Genomic DNA, 21286 nt, shown 5'->3' with positions numbered 1-21286 from the left:
TTCTTCTGACAAGGACATAATCAATAAAATGCCAAACTTAGAGCGAAGGTGCATCCAAGGAGGTCTTTTTATGGTAGGCAAACAGAAAGTTGTTACTGGTGATGAGGAGATATATTTGCATTAAAGTTGCCAAATAAACTGAGAGTTGGGCGTCTAATTCTTCATAGAAGAAGAATCTTACTCAGGGCTGCAGTGTATCTTGCAAGCTCTCTGACAACTAAAGCTGTTCTCCTAGTGTTGTCCAAAAGCATGAACATGTTCAAGTGAAAATGGTGAGAGGTATCTTATGTTTGTTCAACCACCGATGGGATCCTCACTAGTTGTGGTGAACTGACCAGCGTATAGTGAAGCAGGGAAAGTTTGGGGCACAAATTATAGTTCCATCTTCATACTGTGGAGGTGAGCATTGCATTCCTAAAAAGACTGCTAACTCACCTAGGCAAATATTGGGTTTCAATGCTGCTTTGGTCAATGAAAAGTGACTATTAGACCTGAATTGTTTGTGTGCAGGTCCCTGACTACAGCTCCCAGTGTATTTGTGCTTTGTCACTCACTCATTGCTTCAGGACTTCTTTATTTTTACTCTTTTGAAGAGTAGTCATGATGATGATGATATTCAGACTGGTGCATAATTCTGATTTAAGTGAAGGAGAAGTACACAGTGTCAGCCTCACTTTCTATTCCTAGTTCCCATCTGAGTCGAGACAATCAGATATAGCACAATGGATGACCAGAACATCTTCTCTGCCTTGTGCTTTTCATAAGAAACAAGAAAAAATTATCTAAATCAAGTGGCAACAACCAACTATCTTTACATCCTCTCTCTCTCTCTCTTTCCCCACTCTCTCATGATTTGTTTAGTGATCATTTTGCCCAAATCAATTGTGGTTCTTAAACAAAGGCCTTCCTAGTGCGTCTTACCTTGCTAGATTCCACCCTAAAGTGACAAATCTTGTGTTCTCAGCACTTCCTGCTTTGAGACCTGCTAACATTGAACTGAAGCAGTGTTTGCGGGTTCTAGATATCCAAAATGACAGAGCCAAAGTCTCCCATCCTTTTATAGTATCGATTATTCCTTCTCCCTGACTGTCCCTAGATATTTATTTAATATTTTATATCCTCCATATCAGAGACTATTTACTTTCATTTGTAACCTATTAGAACAACTACTAGTAGATGTATAAACCTCCCATATAAAAACAAAACATGATGTTCAGGCTTGACAAAGATAGAGACTATCTAACAAGTGCTTTTAACATATTCATTGTATACCCAGTGGTGATCAAGTTTAATATTTCCAGTTGTTAACAATTCTTAGTTGCCATTGCTACCAAGAGGTCATTACCCTTCTCCTGGATGCAGTTTTCTAATGTGGTCTTACTAAGGCTTTATAGAGTGGCATTCGTACCTCATTTGATCTTGATTGTATCTCTGTTAATGTTAGGATTCTGTTGGCTTTTTTGGCTGCTGCCGTACACTGCTGGCTCATATTTAACTGGTTGTCGACTAAAACTCCAAGATCCCTCTCACAGTTACTGCTAATAAGCCTGCTTTCACCCAGTCTGTATGTGTACTTTTTTCTTGCCTAAGTGTAAGACTTTTCTTTTGTCTACATTGAATTTCATTTTGTTAGATAGGGTCCAGTGTTCAAGTCGATCAAGATGCATCTGGATCTTGAGCCTATCTTCTGGGGCAGTGTTGGCAAACCTTTTCGGCACCGAATGCCGAAATGGGAGCACGTGCATGTGTGTGTTCCAGAAACTGGAAGAGCAGCAGAAGATGATGTTCTGCTTTCCAGCACATGCATGCGCACTGGCCAGCTGGTCTTTGGACATACATGTGCACTGGGAGGCTGCTGTTCTGGTTTTCCACCCATGGGAAGACCAGCTGGATAGCGCATTGGAACCTGAAAGAGCAACGGGTGACAGCTCGCATGCCCAGAGAGATGGCTCTGCATGCCACTTCCAGCACATGTGCCATAGGTTTGCCATCACAGTTCTAGGATGTTAGCTATTCCTGCCAGCTTAGTACTGTGTTTCCCTGAAAATACGACATGTCTTGCTAATAAGCCCAGGCCTGGGTTTTGCCTGGTTTTTGAGGTGGGTGTAAATATACGCCCTCTCCCCAAAATAAGCCCTAGTGAAAGGATGCCGTGGCAAGTACAGGAGGAAGCCCTTCCCTTCCCTGGTCACCTCCGCGCTTCTCGACTCCTTAATCGGATCAGTTGAGCCGTTCAAAAAACAGCTGATTTGCGGGTGCTGCTCAGGCCGTGGCCTCCAGCAAGTACGGCTGCTTTTGCCATCGATTATGGCCACAAAAGCAGGAGGCCAAGTAATGCACCGGCCTTCCAAAGAGTACTGTAGCAGCAGTTATCCACAATTTTTTTATCATTATTTCATCCCGACCCATGTGGCCCAGTGAGCCACATGGATCGGGACAAAACAAGGGTAAAAAAATTGTGGATAGCTGCTGCTACAGTATCCTTCGGAAGGCCGGTTTGAGTCTCCTGCTGCAAAAGTGGCTGCGCCCGAGACTGCTTTTGGGAGAGGAGGCAAAGAGGAAGCAGTCAGCTTCATCTCGCCCTTGCTTTCAGACCCCCCCCCCACTTCGGCTGAGCTCAAGCAGAAAAGTGGCCCGCAGGGTTTCAGGAACAAAGTTGAGGCTGACAGGAGTCAGGGCAGGGGGAATGTCCAGTGCGGCCCCAGCGCTCTTCTTTCCTTGGAAACGGAATCTTGGGAGTGGGATACGACATTCGCAGGAAGGGTGGGTATGTCGGCATGTATATATAAAACACAAAGCGAGGGAGCCAGCAGCCATGGATTAAAGAGCTTTGTGAAACGTTACACCTACACGCAAAGTTTGGCAAGGGAGGGAGAAGAGGTACTTCCCTCTCTTGGCAGTTTTTTGCTTGAAAATATTTGAGGATCAGCCAGAGAGAAGGAAGAATGAGCCCTGCGAGGAGATGCTGCTGACGTTGCTGCCTGCAGAGACACAGACAGAGCGAAGTTCATTGAAGACCTCTCCTGCCAGCCCACAAGACTATCTGAAGGTGGAGGGGGGGGGGAGATTTCCTGCACATCGGCAGCGGCGTCTTCTCACAAGACTTCTTCTGACATCCCCAGTTGTATGGCTTTCCATGCCTTCTATTATGGGATGTTGCTTCGCACCTGGGACATCGGGAGAAGCCCTGTGAGGAGACACCACTGCCAATGTGCAGGAAATCCCCCCCACCTGCAGATCATCCTTTCAAAACGTAGTTTCACCAGGATGAAGAGGTGGCTGGAGGTAGCGTTTGCGTCGAGTTGGGCTTTCTTTGCAAGGCGGACGATCTGGGGAGCAAGAAATTTAGGAAGCCTGGGCTGGCGGGGGTCCGTTTCTCCAGTGAAACATCTGATTCATCCCCAGGGGTGAACATTTCACCCTTCGTCATCTCTCTGCCCTGGCCTGGAAGCTGCAGAGGAAGCCTTCCATGCCCGGGGAGGAGGGAGAGAAGTGACAGCAAGAGGATCCACGTCTCGCTCCACACCTCTCACTTCTCCCCCACCCCACCTGCCACCCATCTCACTAAAGAAACGGTGGGGAAGGGAAGCAGCCTGGATTCTGTTAGCATTGGGGTGGGTGGGAGGAGTTGGGCTGCGAGACATGCATCCTACCCGAGACTTGCAGCTCTGTCGTGTTCCTCACTGTTTTGTCCAGGGAAGTTGAACTCACAATTCACTGATGTATAAGGTGTTCTTGCATAGTCAATTTTATCATTCATCATGAATTGATCTTTTCCATGTTCCTGCTTCTTTTTTTTTTTTTTAATTGAACAAAAACACAAAAAAGAATCATCCTTCATTACTCTTGTAGAAAGCGTGTCAATTGGTTACAGATAACTTTCGTGCATTTCTTCCACAGTCATTACTTATAGTTCATATTAGATTATACACTTTAAATTTTAAAAAATGTATATCTTACTATTAATGTACCACAGTTTTCATTTGACTACAATTATTTGAACATGCTTTTACCTCAAATCATCGCATCAAATCATTCATACTTAAAGACACAACCACATAATGGCATTCATTAGCTATTTCAAAAAATCCTCCAATAACATTACACCTTTATAACATCTTTTAAATAAAAGTCAATTAATAAAGTTTCTAAACCTTCCCCCCCCCCTTTTTTCCCGCAACTCACTGTTTAGAATTTATATCCAAGTTACTTTTGCCAATACGATAGCATGTATATATCATTAAACAATGTTACTGCTTCTTATGGGGTCTGGGTGCTTCAGCATCGACTTCTCTGCAAACAAGCACTTAAGTTTTTAGAATGCAGCCCAGCATTCCATAGTCTATTTAAGCGGCTGGCTGGGTTTGGGTTTCCCCTTTTGTCTTCAGTAGGTTGGTAATGGGGAGGACTATCTGGGCAAACAAGAGAATGAATTGGTGATATAATTGGCAAATCCCGAGGAGGCTTTGTAGTTGCTTCCAGGTGCAGGGGAAAGTCCACTCTAGCACTGCCTGCACCTTTATGGGGTCCATTTCTATCACCTCATGGGAAATACGATAGAAAGTCAATTTTACTCTAGTTGAATTTGCATTTGGATAGCTTGGCCTTTTGAAGCTTCTTGAGCGCAACTAGTTTTACACGTTCTGGCATTGTGTCAGTATAGATAAAAATGTCATCTAGATAAACTAACACTTCCTTTTAGAGGTGTTCATGCAGCACTTTGTTTATTAGTTGCATAAACACAGCAACGTGTTGCAGTCCAAAAGGGAGGACCCGGAACGGGAAGCATCCTAGGGGGCAATTGAAATCTGTTTTCCACTCATCCCCTGCTTTGATCCTCACTTTATAGTCTGCCTCCCACAAATCCAACTTGGTGAAGATCTTTCCCTTCGCCATATAGGTTAGCATGTCCTTCATGAGGGAGAGTGAGTAAAAGTTTTCCACAACATCACGTTGAGCCCATGATAGTCCACGCATAGACAAAGGGACTCATCCTTTTCCCTAAAAAGTACTGGGGCAGCCACCAGTGGTCTGGCAGTGTCAGGCATGCCTCCCTCAGTAACCAAAAAAGAAACCTCTCAACGCCATTGTTTGTGGAATTAAAAGTACTTTTACTAGTTATGAATAGATAGCAGCGAAGTAAAGCAAGGTCTGAGTCAGAAAAGCGTGAAATCATACATATCAAACATTTGCCCATCCCCCTTCCTCCAACAACCCCCACCCCATTGCCCAATCTGCAACTCCCTAAGGTGTCATGTGGGTTGCATCTCCAAGAAGCATCATCAGGTTGGTATGCAGGACGGTTGGCCTTGACCAGGTCCAAACATCGGCCATCAGCATGCGCAGAAGATGGTGAGAACAAAACTCCCTTTATGACTATCACTCCTGTACCAATTATTCCCATCCCAAATACCATGCCCCCCCCCCATTGCCATGGCAGCCAAAAGCAAGTAAGTGAAACAGAAGCTGACATCCGGCCCTCCTTCAGAAAGAGATATCACCCCTGCAGAAAAAGAGAGAAAAACAATACAAAATAACAATATTGTATACACATCTGTCCTAATATCAAGACTTACCAGGATAATTGGCGTAGAACTTCTGCAAAATTCTGGGAGCCCTAACATGATATTTGTCGACCCATTCAGCCTGGGAAGGGGGAAAATATTTCCAGACGACCAAATACTGAATACAACCTCTATGTTTTCTGGACTCTAAGATTTCTTTAACTTCAAAATGTTGATTTCCCTCAATAAGAAGAGGGACGGAAGGTGAAGGTTGAGGCGGAAGAAAGGAAGAAAGAAAGAAGTGTAGTCTGGTTTCAACAGGTTCACGCGAAATACAGGATAAATTCTTCTAAGGTTCTTCGGCAGCTCCAACTTCACCGATACAGGATTTATGATTTTTACAATGGGGAATGGACCTACGTACTTCGGCTCCAACTTCCTTGATTTTTGGGTGGTTTGCAGAAACTTGGTGGACAAAAACACCCTATCCTCAACTTGGTACACTTTTGGCTTAGCCCTTTTCTTATCCGCCTGTTTTTTGTGAGCCTGGTGGGCCACAGCCAATGCTTTGCGGGTCATGGACCAAAACTGCCGAACTTGATCACTCCACTCAGACAAGGATAAAATTTGCGGTTTCTCTTGAGGCAATTCAGAAATTGGCACAAAGTCCTGACCAAACACAACTTTAAAAGGGTCATGCCAGTACTGCTGTGAATTATTATATGCCACCTCTGTGTGTAGTAACAGTTCAGCCCAATTATCCTGTTGATAATCGATGAAACATCGGAGGTACTGCTCCAAGACTGAGTTAGTCCGTTCACAAGCCCCATTAGTCTGAGAATGGTGGGTAGAGCTTAGTCCCTGGGCAGAGCCAATCAATTTCAGGAACTCTTTCCAAAAGAGGGAGGTGAATTGGACCACCCACCCCCCGTCCGAAATAATGCATTCAGGCACTCCATGTAACCTATATACATGTAAAATAAACAAATTAGCCAACGACTTCGCTGATAGGATCTTGGAGCAAGGCACAAAATGAACCTGTTTAGAAAACAGATTGGTGATAACCCAAATAATGGTATTCCCCAGACTTTCTGGTAACTCGACAATAAAATCCATCGATATCTCCTTCCATGGGGCCCCAGGACGGGCAACACTTTGGAGGAGACCTTGGGTCTTCCCTACTGGTCTTTTTGCGGCCGCACGGATGGGACAACTGGCTATGTAGGATCCAACGACAGGTTTCAGATTAGCTCCTACCCTTCATGGTCCATCCTTCATGGTGCATTCATCAGAATGTTTCTTGAACCAGTTCAATTCAAGGCCCTCTTTGAGTTTGTTCATTAGGTCCGTAGTCACATCCAAGTCCACTGGGCCTTGGCTCCTAGTAACCATTGGGCAGCCAGAGTTTTAACTGGGATGACTGGATGAACCATGCTCAACCTAGAGCTATTGTACTGGGGAAGCCTGGACAAGGCATCAGCCATAAAGTTCTTCTCCCCGGGAATGTACTTGAGGGTAAAGTTGAAACGGTTGAAGTGCTGTGCCCAATGCACTTGTTTAGGTGACAGCTTACATGGGGTCTTCAACACTTCTAAATTCTTATGATCAGTCCATACCTCAAAAGGGTGTTTCACTCCCTCTAGGAAGTGTCGCCAGGTCATCAAAGCCCATCTGACACCAAAAGCTTCCTTTTCCCATATGGCCCATCTCATTTCTGTATCTGTAAACTTACATGAGGTGTAAGCGCACAGTTGCAAAAATTCACATTTAGATAATTTGGCATAAATTTCAGCGGCCCGGAGTTTTTTGAGGACGGAGCGCACCAAAGTCACGTGTTCATCGCATGTTTCCGTGTATATAAGGATGTTGTCAAGGTAGACTAACATGCCCTTGTACAGGTGCTCATGCAAAACTTCATTTATTAATTGCATGAAAACTGCTGGTGCCCCCTGCAGTCCAAACGGGAGTACTCTGAACTGAAAGCACCCCAAAGGGCAATTGAAAGCAGTTTTCCATTCATTCCCCTCTTTGATTCTGACTCTGTAGTAGGCCCCCCTTAGGTCCAACTTCGTGAAAAAATTTCCTTTCCCCAACTGGGCTAACATATCCTTCATGAATGGCAGGGGGTATACATTTTCCAATGCAGATCCCATTTAGATTTTTGTAACTAACACATAAACAAAAGGAACCATCTTTCTTTTCTCTGAACAATACAGGTCCAGCCACCCATGGCCTAGCCGGTTGTATGAAACCCCTTTTTAAGTTTTTGTTAATAAACTTCCGTAATTCCTCCATTTCACGTAGGGTCATCGAGTAAATCTAAAGCTTAGGGAATTTCTCCCCTGGGATGATCTTGATGCTGCAATCAGTAGGGTGGTGGAGGGGGGGGGAATGTGTCAGAAGCCTTTTCACTGAAAACTTCCTTGAGATCCCAATATTCTTTGGGGATTTTCTCTTCCCCTTCAATTTTTTCCTGCGCTGCCACAGCTAGGTTTAGTTCAGCTATGTGGGAGACCCTCCCCTTCTCCTCCAGGGGTTTAACAGAACGGATGCGCAACCACCCTTTTCTCTAATTCACGTATGGGTTCCATTTACGTAGCCAGGGTAATCCCAGTATGAGGGACCGATCCGTCCCTGGTGCAACGATGAAACTCAAAGTCTCTTGGTGATTCTCCCATCCACATTTCTACTGGTTCAAGTTACAAAATGGGCAGCTCCTCCCCCCCACCCCCCCACAGACCCGTCCAACTGGCAAAAAGCAGTGGGCATTTTCAAAGTTCTCAGTCTCAATCCCATTTTCTCCACCACTTCCAGGCTAATTACATAACGTGTGCATCCAGAGTCCAAGAGGACTAGAATTTTCCCTTGGACACCAGTAAAGGGCACTTTAAGTTCTACTGGAATGGTCATGGGGCCCAATCAGGGACTTACCAAATGGTCGTCATCAGAGTCAATTTCACTTTCCCCAGACAGAAAAGAGGGTTCTTCTTCCCCTTGGTTGGGAGGGAAATCCTCAACAGGTTCCACCCCCTTCATGGCGGTGTCCTTTCGTTTCCCTGGTTGTTTGTCTGGCTTTCTCTCTCCAGCAGCAGTGGGTTTTAGGCCAATTTTTGAGTGGTAGCTCAGTGCCCCTCCTTCCCACAGTGGAAACAAGCAGTCGACCAGGGTTTGCTTGCAGACTAACCCTTTCCTCCTTTCGGAGTTCCTCTGGGATAGATGGGAGGGGGATTTTTACCTTTCTCACTTTCTCCCTGGTATTTATTCCTGGCTAAGTCAATCTCCACATCTGCTGCCAACTCATACCAGCGTTGCAGGTTGTGTGGGGCCCCTCTGTTAACACAGTTCTGGTATATATCTTGGTTCAAGCCATCCATAAAACTATCCATTAAAGCCTCCTCGGACCTTTCCCCTTCATATGCACCGACAGTTCACAAAACTCTTGAATGTATTCAGCCACTGGACTTCTTCCCTGAGTAAGAGTTTTCATTTTGGTTCTCGTCTTACGCTTGGCTAGTGGGTCATCAAAGCGCTTCCTCAGGACGGCCATAAATGCATGGTAATTCCTCAGCAGGGAGGAGTCATCATTATGCAAGGCGACCATCCAAGCTGCCACCTTATTCTCCAATGCCATAGTCACAGCTCTCACCTTGGCTTCCACATTGGGGAAATCTTCTCCAAACTGTTGCATGAAATTCCAGACCTGGACCAGGAAAAATCCTAGTTCTTTGGGGTCACCTCCGAATTTCACACCAAGAGGAGGAACTTTTGCCATTTGGCGTCTTGGAGGGGCTCGTGTGGCTGCTGCTGCTGGGGCTCTTTCATCCTGATCGGCTCCACTGTTTGCCCCTAGGGTCCCCGCCAGGGTGAGACAGGTCCTTTGCCTGTCTCTCTTCTTGATCAGGAAAATCAGCTTCCTTTTCAGCCCGGCTCTCACGGAAACAACGTTTCTCCCAGGCCTCTTGGAAGAGTTTCATAGTGTGAGACATCATGAGATCCTCTTCTTCGGCTTCCTGCCAGGCAGCTGCAGGTAGCCGATGTCGGCTGGTGGTAACTCCGGCAGGAATTTCCTCAGGATCATATCTCTGCCCCACTCCCAACGACCACCTAGGGTGAACAGATCTTTCCTCCAAATCCTGTTCCACCATGTGCTCTGTCTCCAAGGGACATGAGGATCCAGCAGCCCCCACGTTGTCCTCCTGGTCATTGCCTGGGTTGGACATTTGGAGGTTTTGTTTTTATTGCACTCCCCTCGGAGGTGTTAGCTCCGGGATGAGTGTGAAGAGAGACCTTGCTTAATGTCAGGCATGCCTCCCTCAGTAACCAGGAAAGAAACCTCTCAATGCCATTGTTTGTGGAATTAAAAGTACTTTTACTAGTTATGAATAGATAGCAGTGAAGTAAAGCAAGGTCTGAGTCAGAAAAGCATGAAATCATACATATCAAACATTTGCCCAGCCCCCTCCTTCCAACAATCCCCACCCCATTGCCCATTGTCATGTGGGTTGCATCTCCAAGAAGCATCATCAGGTTGGTATGCAGGACGGTTGGCCTTGACCAGGTCCAAACATTGGCCATCAGCATGCACAGAAGATGGTGAGAACAAAACTCCCTTTATGACTATCACTCCTGTACCAATTATTCCCATCCCAAAAACCATGCCCCCCCCCGTTGCCATGGCAGCCGAAAGCAAGTAAGCGAAACAGACTGACAGGCAGGTTGGGTGAATCCACACTTCAGCTTTTTGTCTATAAAAGTCTGCAATTCCCTAGGGCTCATGGAATAGAGTTTAGGTTTGGATAGTTTGGCCCTTAGTAGGATTACTATGGAACAGTCAGTTGGCTGGTGGGATGGGAGTGCGTTGGACGCCTTCTCACTGAATGGGTCCAGTAAGTCTCAGTACTAGTTGAGGATCTGAGGGTCACCCTGAGACTGATCTTTGGCAGCTACTCCCATCTCCCTTTGCAGTTTCACCTACTGCAACTTCAGGATAGGTTTTTAATGGGCCTTCCCCCCCCCCCCTTTTACAGCTGGCTTGACGGATCTTTACCAACCACTTCCTTCTGTTCACATAGAGGTTTTGTTTCTGGAACGATGCCAGTCCTTTCCATTCCAGGGGCTACAAAGAAACTCAAGGTCTCTGTGTATGCATCCATCCTCATCTCTATTGGTTCAATAACAAATATCACTGGGAGGCTTTGCTACTGAGCCATCGTCCGGCAAAAAGCAATGGGGACTTTAAACTGTTTGAGTCTCACACCCAGTTTCTTGACAAGGGCAGGGTTGTCCAGGCATCTGGTGCACCCCGAGTCCAGGAGAACTACAAGGCTCCCTTTTTGATCTAAGGATTAAACCATGAGTTCTATGGGGATTGTCACTGGGTTAACTGGGTGATTTACCAAGAGATCATCTTGTAGTCTGACTCGCTTTCCACTGGGCTGCTCATCGGGTCAGTGGGAGTACTCCTGCCTTCATTGGTGGAAGGGGTGAACTCTATGTCCTACTCCCTTCGGGTGGTTTCAAGAGCTTGGTGTTGTGGCTTTGCTGGTTTTTGGACAGGACCCTAAGTCGCCTTCTGGGCTAGGTATGCAGCTTGGCAGTTGACAGGTCAGTGCTCCTCCATTCCACACCTGAAGCAGCCGGTGAATTGATGCCCCTCCTTCCCACACCTGAAGCAGCTAGTGAAGCCAGCGGCATGGGCCCTTTTTCTTTTCAGGAGAAAATTCACAGCTTGGCCAGTATTTGGATTGAGCCAGGTCGATTTCCATTTCCTCTGATAGTACATACCAGCCATTTGGGGTAGGAGACATGCTGTAGAAATGCAGGTGTTGTAGACCTCATCAGTTACCCCGTCTCGGAAACATCCAATCAAGATGTCTTCTAGCCAGGCCAGGTCACGAAACTCCTGGGTGTACTCGGCCATCTTGCTGTGCCTTTAGCTGATAACATTTATGCAATCTCTGGTTTTGCCATTGGCTAGAAGGTGTTCAAAGCATTTATGAAGTACAGCCATGAAATTGTTGAATTTCTCAGCTCCAAATGTCGTTGTGGAGGGTAACGATCCATTCAGCTGTTATCCCTCTTAATGCCATGATCACGCATCATACCTTAGTCCCTTCAGCGGCTATTTTTAGACCATCGGCTCCTGCAGCCGATGCAGGCTGAGCTGTGGGGCCAGCCGCTAGGATGGTTGCAGTTGCTGAGAGTCTCGCTGCTGCTGCCGCCACTGCAGTGGCATAGGTAGTTGCCCCTCGCTTGCCGGGACTGGAGTTGGCTGGTCAGTAGGATGTGTGGCCCCAGGCTAGGGCTTCTCGAGCTTTGAGTACCAAAAGAACATCTCAGGAACCTACGGCTTACTCCAGCATCCAGTCCTCTCACTCGAGTTCACATGTACTTGATTCTTCATCCCCTTCCTCCAGCTCCACTTGGGCCTCTTGCCATCGGCTGCCATGACCCCCATGGGTGAATGTCATTCCCATGGGTTTCTCTTCTTATTCTTCCTTTTTCCCGACCCCAAGGGACCATCGGGGTCTTGGTGGGTTGTCCTCTACCAGCTATCCAGATAGAGCCAGACCTCCAGTAGGGGATTTTGAGGATGCTTTCTCCCCCCAGGCCTCAATCTCTCCCTGGTTGCTCCTTTGAGCCTATATTGTTCACATAGTCCACACGGTAGAGGTGGTTTCCTCTCCAGGTTGACAATCAGGATATTTCTCAGGGTGCCTGGCTGTGGAGTGCTTGTACAAACAGAATCTGACTGCTCCATCCTTATCTCCTGTCATCCCCCCTCCTGATTTCCTATCACATACATACAAAGCTTTATTGGCCCTTCATCCTTTCACCCCCCCCCCTTCTTTTTTTAATGGCAGAATTCCTGTGCAGTGTCAAGCCAAACCAGACAGAGCTGAGAAGCTCTATTAATACTTCAATAGATTTTCAACTGTTCTCAGTAACATGTTAAGTATCATCCAGTCTGAGGAGCTGTCAGCTTTGCCAGGTAGGCCAGTCAGGAAACACAACCAGATGAGCTAATTGTACTTTATGGTAAAGCTACATTAAAAAAAAAACTTTGCAAGTGTGAAAGAACAGATCTCCCACTGTCTCCTTTATAGCCTGAGAAGCTAGGGAATCTTTTTCTCCACCCATTATACATCTGTTGGGGATGCCCTCTCTTATCTGACCATTCATCATGCAGCACTTTTCTATTCTGTCTCTTCAGGTCTTTTTCATATATCATTACAGGAGCCTGTCAAGATGCACTGTATCACCATCACATTTTCTGGTGTATTAATATGGTTTTCATAGCAAAATACAGGAATGACTTTCTTCCATGCAATATGAAGGATGTCTTTGCCATTGATACTCAAGTGATATCCCTGTACATAACTTTTATATATTCCTAAAAGAGCCCGTTTGTTTTAACTGAGCAACTGGAAATGGGCACACATACACTGCCCTGCCACTGTAGGGAGGCTTAGTAGGACTCTGCAGTTATAAAGAATGGATTTTATAATTGGCTCCTAAAATGAGTGAACATTTATTTTACCAATGCTATCTAACATTTCTCCTCTACATCTGACAATATTAGCTTCATTTGTAGAATTAAATCATCCTCTCATTAGGCAGATTACAGACAAAATCTTTAACAACTCATGGTCTATTATGTGAAGTAACTAAACATAGAACTGTACATATGAAGAGTGTGTGTGTGTGTGTGTGTGTGTATCTCCCTCTCCCTTTCAACAGCAGATGAAAAATATTCTGAACTATAACCTCTGGTGCCAAAGATGCCATTCCCTCTGGAATACACCATTTTCTAGATGACAAATTTGGGACTTTCCTTAGTTCATTTATCCTTCCTGGGACAAAAAGCAGAATAGAAGCTTGTTCATAAAACTTCATATTATTGACATGTAACCATCTCTTTCATATTTTTTTCTGATATTTGCAGATGCCAGTGCAGGTGATCGAGTTCAGACCAATAATGTAGCTTCAACATCAGCTTCCAACTCCACCTGAACTGATCTCAAGCAGCAGCTTGTACAGGAACAATCACCAGTAATTTTGAGTCTTACTCAGCAATACTGGTTACATTTGGAAAGAAAATGTAAAAAGAAGGGGAAAAACTGTTCATTATAGTGTTGGATTTTTAAAAATTGTTGTTCTTATTTAACCTTGTAAAAAACCAGTTTCATTGTATGCTCACTCTGCAGGCTCTTTGGGGCAGGGGAATAAGTGGGGTGGGAAAAGGGAAATGGATTATTAGAACACCAATTTCTCTTCCCATGACAATCTTCTAATTTCAGATAATTGCTGTTGTGTACTTTAGAATCAGGAATCTTATCTGACACCCTCCAACAATCACCGCCAATACCAGAAAAAAGGAAAGAAAGAAACCCCTCATTCTGCTGAAGCCTTGTATTTTTAAGTGATGTTTCAATTTTTGGTGTAGTGCACAACTTGAATTTGGTTAGGAGTTTAACAGAAGTTGCTCATCTTGAGTATTATTTGCTGGAATTAAATGTCTTGGTGTTAAGTGAGGAGGAAGAACAAGATGAGGTGCTACAATATGCTGAGTTGCCAAAGGGAATTATGAAGGAGGAGGGAAGTTACAGTGTGGGAAAAAAGCTTGAAAAAATAAGGAACAAATCACCTTAAATTTCATTTGCCTCTGAAGAATTCTGCAGACATACACTATTGGCTTGAATATACCTATCCCAATGTTTTAGGAGTTGGATATTAAAAAAATCTGGATAGCATAGAAGAAAGCATGACTAATCATATCCACACCTCAGTAGGTGGGAGTAGGTATGCATATCTCCATGTGCAGAAAATAGAAAAATCCTCCTGCATTCTGTTCATTCATTTTGATTCTAAGTTGATTTCTTTCTTGAAGAAGAACACTGGGGAAAAGATAACAAGAATATAATGTGAATGGACATACTATTTTCATAGCATACAGTGTTTTTAAGTCGTTAGATTTATTTAACAAGTAGATTTAAATCCTGGTTTATATTTAAATTCATATTTTTCAGCCTCTTTTTTCTAACTTTTGGTTATTGGTTTTCAGAAGTTGTTTTTGTCACAATGGAGAATATTAAATCTCTAGACAAGTAGATTACTTGCTCCAGGTGTCGTGTATGTGTCTGTGTGTGCGTATTGTGTTATATACATGTACACACATGCATATACATAGTGCTACCTTTTATTTTTTACATCCAGAAGCAGAAATGCCTGTTTCCTATGTCTTTGTTCTGAACAATTAAATTGTGGCCAAAGGTCTCTGTGACATGAAAGCAATATGCCTTGAAACACTTTGAGAAAGAATGTCATTACTAATGCATTAAGCACTAATGGGTTCTTGTGACTAGCTTCCTCTTTGATTTGATAGCTGTACTTATTTAGCTTTACATCAGATTACATACACTTTACCTTGCAATATCTTTCATTGGTGAACCTTTTGAAATTAGATTTGGACCAAGGAGAGCAAGTAGTTTATATTCATTTTTTAGGTGTGAAGTCATTGAGAGAAGTGAAGTAGCGTCTCAAATGGAGAATGGGGCATGGCCAGAAAAAATGGTGGCTTCTCTAAAAAAAAATCAGATGACTTTAAAGACCACACAAATCATAACTTAAACTATTTTTAAGAGCCATGAGAGGGGAAGCTGTCTTTCAAAAAACTAGGCCAGAAAAGAATCCATAATGGATGGGAGACCTGGAAGACTCTCTTGCTGAATGGCTTGAGCCCACTGGCATCTTCCATATTGACTGTGCGACCATCATAGTCAAAGCTCAGTTTTGTGGTCTGAATTCAGAAAGAGGAGATCTTAGGAGGTTTTGTATTATTTTCATTGGTTTAAATAATAGAAGAGCATAATTAAAAGCTTTAACACTTTTTTTAAATGTGTGTGTGTGTGTGTGTATGTGTGGAAAAACTAGGATCCTGGTTTTTTTCCCCCTAAGGATCATGGCAGAACTACAAGCAAAATTTTATATAAATCTAGATCCAGGTGTTTTCAGTATCATTTTTTGTAAATAAACTGACAAAAGCTCCTCACCAAATTCAAGTTTGTACATTAGTTCTTAAACTTTTAAGTTGTATTGCTTTATATGTAAATAAGTGGACACAGGAACTGTTATTAATGAACAAATGTTACCATTCAGGGCAGTTAATTTGTTTTAATAATCAGACAAAATGTAGACAAGCTTTTTAAAGCCATATAATTCTAACTATGTACAGTAGATAACTGGCCTGTATTATTGTAACAATAACTCTAGCAATGTATAGTGTATCTATATAGTTTGGAGTGCCTTTGCTTCCATGATTTTTTTCTTTCTTTTTGTAACAGATGCCTCATATGTGCAGATAACGCTTTCCTTTTTTCAGCCATTTCATGGGCAGTAGCAGAGTTAAAAGAAAATGCGTCCAAACATCCATGGCTGTGCTCGTCCTGCTGAATCGATAGCAACAAGTTACGGCTCAGCAGCATCAGGATAGCCACCATTTTCCCAGTATTTTTGCTCACTTATTTAAACATATCCCCACTATAACCGGTTTCATTATGTAGATAACATCTTGGTATCTAAAATGACAGCTTTATCTTTTACAGATTATTGCCCAATATGTTCTTCAGTAGGTCTTGTTGGATCACTGCTGCTTAAAGCTTTTGCTTGGCTATGTTGTTCATTCAGAGAGACAATTGGAGATTGTAAAATAAGTAAGCAACTGTAACTGGGGAGGGAAGAACTGGGATCCCATATATGCACCTGTATATTTTAGATCTAAAAATCTAGCAAGCCTTTTTGGACAGAAAGAAAGTTGTGGTATTAAGTGTCTGTTAACGTAGATTAGCGCCTCCGTTCTCATTTACTTGCCAATTTTTTTATGAACGTTAATTTTTGTGCTCAGCACAAGGGCCTTGATTTTAAAACTCTGCTCATATATATTCAACTTGTTAATATTCTACATGAGGTTTTTTTAATGGCAAAATGCTGAACTTTTTATCAAACCAAAGGTTGCTTTTTAAAAAGCTTTTTGTAACCATCTTCTGTTCATTCCAGTAAGACAGAAGATGCCATTTTTCTGGTGACATAAAGGTCAGTGAAAGTATTTTGTTTCTGACAGTCCACTCGGAATTTAAATTTTATGGTTTGTTTTAAATGAAGTATCCTATAGTCTCTTAGTCTACGTTGCAGTTGTGTATAATCCTAAAATGGCATTAATGATATTCTCTATCATAGACTGAAAAATCAGAAAAAAGGCACTAGTAATCTTAATTTTGAAGTATGTCATTTCAAACAATGTTATGGGTTTTTTAAACAGATTATTTTAATGTCATCTAGCTGGTGCTTGAACAAAGTTCCTTCTATGAATAAGCCAAGAAATAGTTGGTGTCTGTAATTGGTGTTGATTTGAAACAATCCCAAATTAAAAACGTTATCAGCATTTTTCTCCATTAAATATCTTAGCCTCTAGAGATCAAAGCCAGTAATAAAAAGCACAGTTTGTTGTCTAGCCCAGGACTGATATTTTTCAGATGTGCTCATCAGAACTCCTTTTAATTCCTAATATTTCTACAGGAACTAATTCCTTGCTTCATTTTGCAACAAGGCAATAAAAGCAAAATGACTGGTACCTAAAGGGTTAGCTTGAGATATGTCTCTTCCTAGTGTTGTTTGTTATTGGTTTTTTGGGGAAAAACACAAAAAACCATTTATATATATAAATAATATGCTTGCTTGTAAAATTTGCATTTGTACTATGTTGCTGATCACTTGGGCTTGTACACACAATTAACGTGATCACTTTCATCTTAAAAGCAGAGTTCTAAATATATATATAATGGACTGTGGGTTGTATACAAACTGTTGCATACACACGCAAAGCTGTCTTGATTCAAAGAAGCAAAACATGTATAACGTTATTACTACTTGAATGCCTCTGTGACTGATTACTTTTTCATTTTAAGTATAAACTTTTTGTGGTATGTATGCTTAATGTTCATTATTTTATCTCCTCCCTTCGGCTCCTTTGTAAATACATTATGTTCTGTGTGACTTGGTTCAGAAATAGTTAACTGGTACTGTAATTTGCATTAAATAAAACGTAGGTTAGCCTGGTCATGAAATTTAAAAATTATAGTGTGTGGTCTTTATTTCAAAATATTTCCTGTCTATTGTGTGGCATCTTTTCTAGACCTTTCCCTCTTCTCCATTAGAAGATGGGTTGGAGGGACTATAATAATAACAAGGCTTGGAATTGACATCTTTTCTTTAAGTTATGATATTATTAGAAGCCAAAACAGGTCCCGTGTTGTGTTTTTGTTGAGAAACAAGGGAAGTCTTTCACAGAAATCATAACATATGCCTCTGCTGAACAGTTCACCCAGAGGGTGGACCTCCATTGATTTAACGGAAGCCTACCTTCATATACCGATTTCTCATTTTCACAGACAGTACCTTAGGTTTTATTACCTTGGCCATCACTATCAGTATAGGGCCCTGCCCTTTGGGCTTTCTTCTGCACCTCAAACTTCTAGCTCAGTTATATGAAAAATCTTTACTGTTTTTAGATGTTGTTCCTCACTGATGCTATCGTGCTGCTTTATATTCTCTTCCTCATTGCGGTCGTCACAGCTCTGAATCGGCCATGGGCGCCAATTTATTTTCCGTTCGTTTCAAGGGGTTTCTCTGGTTTGATTGGGAGATTGCCTAACTCCACAATATTCCCCGAGCTTCCCCTCTCTCCTGCCGTACCCTCCGGGTCCGATGTCGTCCTTTTCAGTATCTCCAACACAAAAACTCGAGCAAAGAAAATGGAGCTGCCATTCCTTCACTTGCTCTTCTATGACATCATCGCTGGAAATGATGTTTTTCTTAACTTACTATTCTTGCTTGATGGACAATTGTTAGTCATGAGTAGGAAGTCCTTTGTTAGTAACATCGATCCTGGATCTGAAGGCTCTATACCAACTCATGCCCTGGTTTTCCATATGGATTTCTGAATTTGTGCTCTATATAGACTGCCTTGAAAAGTAGCTAGAAAACTGCAAATCCTCCTGGGGTAAAATATGGTAGTTATGAGTGTCCCTGGATCAATGCATGTTACACCTCTCCATTGGTTGCCAGTTTGCTTCTGGGTTTAATTCAAAATCCTGCTAATAAGCTACAAAGTCCTATATGGTATGGGGCTGCATTATTTGAGGGCGACCTCTCCCCCGTTATAGCTCCCCATCTCATCAGGCCCAGCAGAAGAGGCATATTATGGATCCCATCAATAAAGGAATGTCATGTGATGGGATTCAGAAGCTTTTTTGTGACAGTGCCCGTCCTCTGGAATGACATCTTCAGTGAAGTTAGATTGGCCCTGACCCTATTGACCTTTTGGGAGTCTGATGGAGGAACATCAGTGGACTCATGCCTTTTAACTCTTGGACTGGTGTCCTGGGAGTCTCCTAAACTTTAGGCCCAGACTCACTGCTGCCACCAGTGAGTAGTGCAATGCAGGGCTGGGCTGTGGTGACTGCGACTTACCCTAACCCCAGCTTGTATGTCGCCTGTGCCAGGCTTCCCACAACTTCCTCCACCCTGGAGAACAACTGCAACAGGAGTGGTGGGATTGTGCTCACTCAGCAAAGTGCTTGTGTGTGCCTCGACTTATGATCAAAATTCCAGGCTCAATTGTGGTTGTAACTTGAGAACTACCCTGTAGTGCCAAATTCATGTTTTCAAAATTAGCCTTCAACATCTTGCATTTATTCCTGTTCATTTTAATAAGCAATGCAATATTATTTATTAATTTTTGAGGACTGCCATGAATGCTGGCTGTTAGCAACTTTACAGAAATATTTATTTTCTAAAATTGCAGGCTACTGAAATGAAATTTGCATTTGAACTTAGAGAAGTATTCTCAATGAAAACATTAAAAAGCTTAACAGATTTAAGATTTTCTCCCCTCAAAATAGCTTTGTTTTTTCCTTTGGAATGTCTCTGAAATATTTAGCTGTTCCATGATCTCTAGAGGTCAAACTAAGAATGCCCCATTACAACTGTTACAACTGTCCGCACTGTATTACTATTAAAGCCCTGTCTCCACTACACATAGGACAGAGCATTCTTTTATCTGCCCAGTGCCATTCCCTAAAGATAGTCTAGGGCAGTGGTTCTCAACCTTCCTAATGCCGTGACCCTTTAATACAGTTCCTCATGTTGTGGTGACCTCCGACCATAAAATTATTTTCGTTGTTACTATGTAACACCAGGAGCCACAACACCTGGGTGGGTGTGGCCAACTCATCACTCCTACCCAGTCACATGACATCAACCCCCCCCCCCCCAGACATGCCTACCAAGGTTTCATGGCTCAGTGTTTTCTGTGGGAATAGGGTCTCTCCCTTTCTCTCCCCCTCCCTCTCATTTGTTTTTCTCTATTTTTCCTCTCCCTTTCTTTCCTTCCCTTTCCCTCTTTCTTTTTCTTTCTTTCTCATTGAATACAATAGCAAATCCAAAATAAAGTTATTAATTATAGGACATTGCTTCTCTGTAATCTTTTCATAATGAACTCTAAGTTGATAGAAGCTGGCAAGATTGTACTAACAGCAATAGGATATATATTTTGATTTCTTTTGAGCTTGACAATATAATACGTTATCCAAAATTATAAATAATCTTATTTTCAGATGCATTTTTTTGCCATCTCTGTTATTTAAAAAAAAAAAATCAGATTTGCTTCCAATTTGTGTCTTCTGGCAAACTGCAGTTTTCTTGGCAAGACATCTAGCTTGCCATTGCTCTCGTCATAAAGTTAGTTTCTTTCTTTCTTTTCTCTTCCTTTCTTTCCCCCCAATGTGTTTCCCTCTCTTTTCCCTCTCTCATTCTCTCCCTTCAGCTCTTTTTCATTTATTTCTCCCCCTTTCCCCTTCTCCCTCTAATTTGTTTTCCTCTATTTTCCCTCTCTCCCATTCTCTCCTTCCAGCTCTCTTTCATTTCTCTCTCTTTCTCCCCTTTTCTCTTTCATCTCTTTCTTGTGTGTGCAAGCAAAATATCCTTCTGGGCCAGGATCACGGCAGCGGGGGCAGCGACTCCTTCCACTGCCGCCACTGAGAAGTGAGTAGCTGGCTGCACTGCACAGGAGACTCAGTGCCAGACTCAGGTCGGTCCCCTTCATGTTGACTCAGGAAAGAGTCAAAGCAGCCGTCTCTGGATGCAGAGAGGGAAGAGTTCCAGAGCCCTGCGCAAGGAGAGACCTGTGCAGCGCAGGAGAACTGGAGCTCTTCCCTCCCTGCACCCAACCAGCTGCTGCTCTTGCTCCCCATTCTCCTTCCTGAGCCAACATGAAGGGGACCGCGGCTCGCACTGACCTGAGTCTGGCGCTGAGGAGTCTCCTGCGCTGCATATATAGTTACCTCATTGTGCAGTGGCGACAGTGAGAAGAGAGTAGTCTCCTCCACCTTGATCCTGGCCCAGGAGGGTATTTTGCTTGCGCGCGCAAGAGATATGCACAAGAAAGGGCTGGAGCTCTTCTCAACACTGAGTTGCCTGCGAATGATGCGGAATTGCAAAAGCAGGTGAGAGGCTCATGCCTTCTCGGGGCGGAGAGCAGATTGCGCAATTGGGTCAGCAGGGAGCCGCAGGAGAGGGGCCAAAGCCTATTAAGACACCCATGCTAAGCATGGGTAACAGTCTTAATAGGGAATCTCAGCATACGCGCATCCCATGTTTATTTTATTTTATTTTCCCCGCCTTGTTCTACGCCTCAGAAATGGTATCTCTTGGCTTCCGTAGCTCTG

The 21286-nt window shown here is 43.3% G+C and overlaps 1 protein-coding gene across 6 annotated transcripts in view; it reads left to right on the top strand.

The window, feature by feature from the left end:
• The window catches only part of GSK3B (glycogen synthase kinase 3 beta), a 131886-nt gene extending 114494 nt beyond the window's left edge, over positions 1-17392 (top strand). For all 6 annotated transcript variants that reach the window (XM_032214092.1, XM_032214093.1, XM_032214094.1 and 3 more), the window contains one exon: positions 13450-17392. In XM_032214092.1, coding sequence (XP_032069983.1) covers positions 13450-13517 — 68 coding nt within the window. In that variant the 3' untranslated portion in view covers positions 13518-17392. The remainder of the gene's footprint in view (positions 1-13449) is intronic.
• The last annotated feature ends 3894 nt before the right edge of the window (positions 17393-21286 follow it).

Source organism: Thamnophis elegans, chromosome 3, assembly GCF_009769535.1.
Source record: "Thamnophis elegans isolate rThaEle1 chromosome 3, rThaEle1.pri, whole genome shotgun sequence".
Taxonomy (NCBI): domain Eukaryota; kingdom Metazoa; phylum Chordata; class Lepidosauria; order Squamata; family Colubridae; genus Thamnophis; species Thamnophis elegans.
Note: the sequence above shows the minus strand (reverse complement) of the source record. Positions and strands in the feature narration are given on the sequence as shown.